Here is a 1,629-nt window from a genome sequence, read left to right on the forward strand (position 1 = left end):
GAGAGAGAGAGAGAGAGAGAGAGAGAGAGAGAGAGAGAGAGAGAGAGAGAGAGAGAGAGAGAGAGTCAGTAATGGGATCAGCAGATGTTGACATACTTGATGCTGAAGGTTTTGGGGGGTTTGCTGTGTGTCGGTCTGACAAACACTCATCACTTTTGAAAAATGTTCTGATCTTCTGAAGAAGCAGAGGGGTCTCAGTGGGGACCTCTGCAGAAAAAATAAACACAAACTGGACTCTGGATCCACACGTTGTCCTGACAGGTCATTTCTAATCCAAAAAAATGTTGAACTCTTTATTGATTAAGAATCATGTTGGAAATTTTAAAATGTTTTATGATGTAAACAATATAACATCAATGAGATGAGATGAGATGAGATGAGATGAGATGAGATGAGATGAGATGAAACTTTATTGAAACCACAGTGGGTAAATTTGAACATATTATTTGAAAAAATAAAAGAATAAATGTTGTACATTCTTTCTTTTAAAAAAATGCTGACAATAAAAAATAGATGTTTTTTAAAAAGCCACATTTTTCAGTATTTTAAAGAAACTGAACAAAAAATCAAGGCAAAGTGTTAAAATCCCACTGAGRGATATTTAGAATAAAAAAGCACAACAAGAACACAATGTTTTTCTGATTTTATTTAAAGATAAACAAAGTCGTTTTCATCTCACTGTTCTTCCACGTAATGCTTCACTCAACTTATCTGATTAAGAAGTTGAATCAATTTTCTCTCTTTATTTGGAAACATCCTGTGAAACGGAGCGACGAGCACACAGGTGTTCATTAATAAATAAGTGTCCAGGTCGGGTTAAAGTGTGAAACATTTTCCTTGGTATTTCCAAAGTCCTCAACCTAAGGAAAACAGAAAGCACCGTGTTGCTCCAACAGAGGCGGAAAGAACTGCTCCTTTTCTTTAAAAAAACAAACACACACAAAAAAAAGGCGGGGGAATGGGACGTCAGACGCAGCACGACGTTTTACTCCGCTTTCTTGGCCTTCCTCTTGCGGGCGCCTTCGCTCAGCTCCTCTTTGCTTTTGAGAGGAGAAGACGGTGCTGCCGCCACGGGAGCGTGATGGTTGTCTTCCTCGCCGCAGCCGAGAGGAGAGCCGAACAGCAGGTGACAAGTCCAGGACTCGATGAGGGCGAAGGGGGAACCATGAGAGTGTCGGGCCGTCATCACCACCTGAGAGGACAAAGAAAAGCCAATAACTCTGCCATGGTCTGCTGCAGGGATCTGTCACACTCATGTCTGCGTGTTAGTCAMCAGGCAGGAGTTTGTTTCTCCACAACATGAGATAAAGGATGTGTGGCAGGAACTTGTGTAAAAAGTGTGAACTGTTTAAAAACTTCACAAGTGTTTTTATAAACCTTGTGTGGTTCGCCAGAGTTTCAAAAATGTAATAATGTCTTTTAAAACCAGCACTGACCATAAACTACATCTCCCATAATGCATGTTGATTTTTTCACTTGCAAAACGCCACTTCTGAACCCTGTGCACCTCCATCTCATGCTGGGATGTGTCATGATCTGTGTTTATTTTATTAGTGTTTTCAGAGTTCCCCTGTGTTTCTCATCCCAGCTGTCTCACATTTCCTTGATTACCACCCTTGTGTTTCTCCC

The 1,629-nt window shown here is 40.7% G+C and overlaps 1 protein-coding gene across 1 annotated transcript in view; it reads right to left on the reverse strand.

Annotated features, from left to right (window-relative positions):
* Positions 1-392: 392 nt before the first annotated feature.
* Positions 393-1,629, reverse strand: part of tmem38a (transmembrane protein 38A) — a 9,555-nt gene continuing 8,318 nt past the window's right edge. Inside the window, exon 6 of the mRNA XM_014010798.1 lies at positions 393-1,192. Coding sequence (XP_013866252.1) covers positions 986-1,192 — 207 coding nt within the window. The 3' untranslated portion in view covers positions 393-985. The remainder of the gene's footprint in view (positions 1,193-1,629) is intronic.

This window comes from Austrofundulus limnaeus, unplaced genomic scaffold, assembly GCF_001266775.1.
Source record: "Austrofundulus limnaeus strain Quisiro unplaced genomic scaffold, Austrofundulus_limnaeus-1.0 Scaffold73, whole genome shotgun sequence".
NCBI classification, from domain to species: Eukaryota; Metazoa; Chordata; class Actinopteri; order Cyprinodontiformes; family Rivulidae; genus Austrofundulus; species Austrofundulus limnaeus.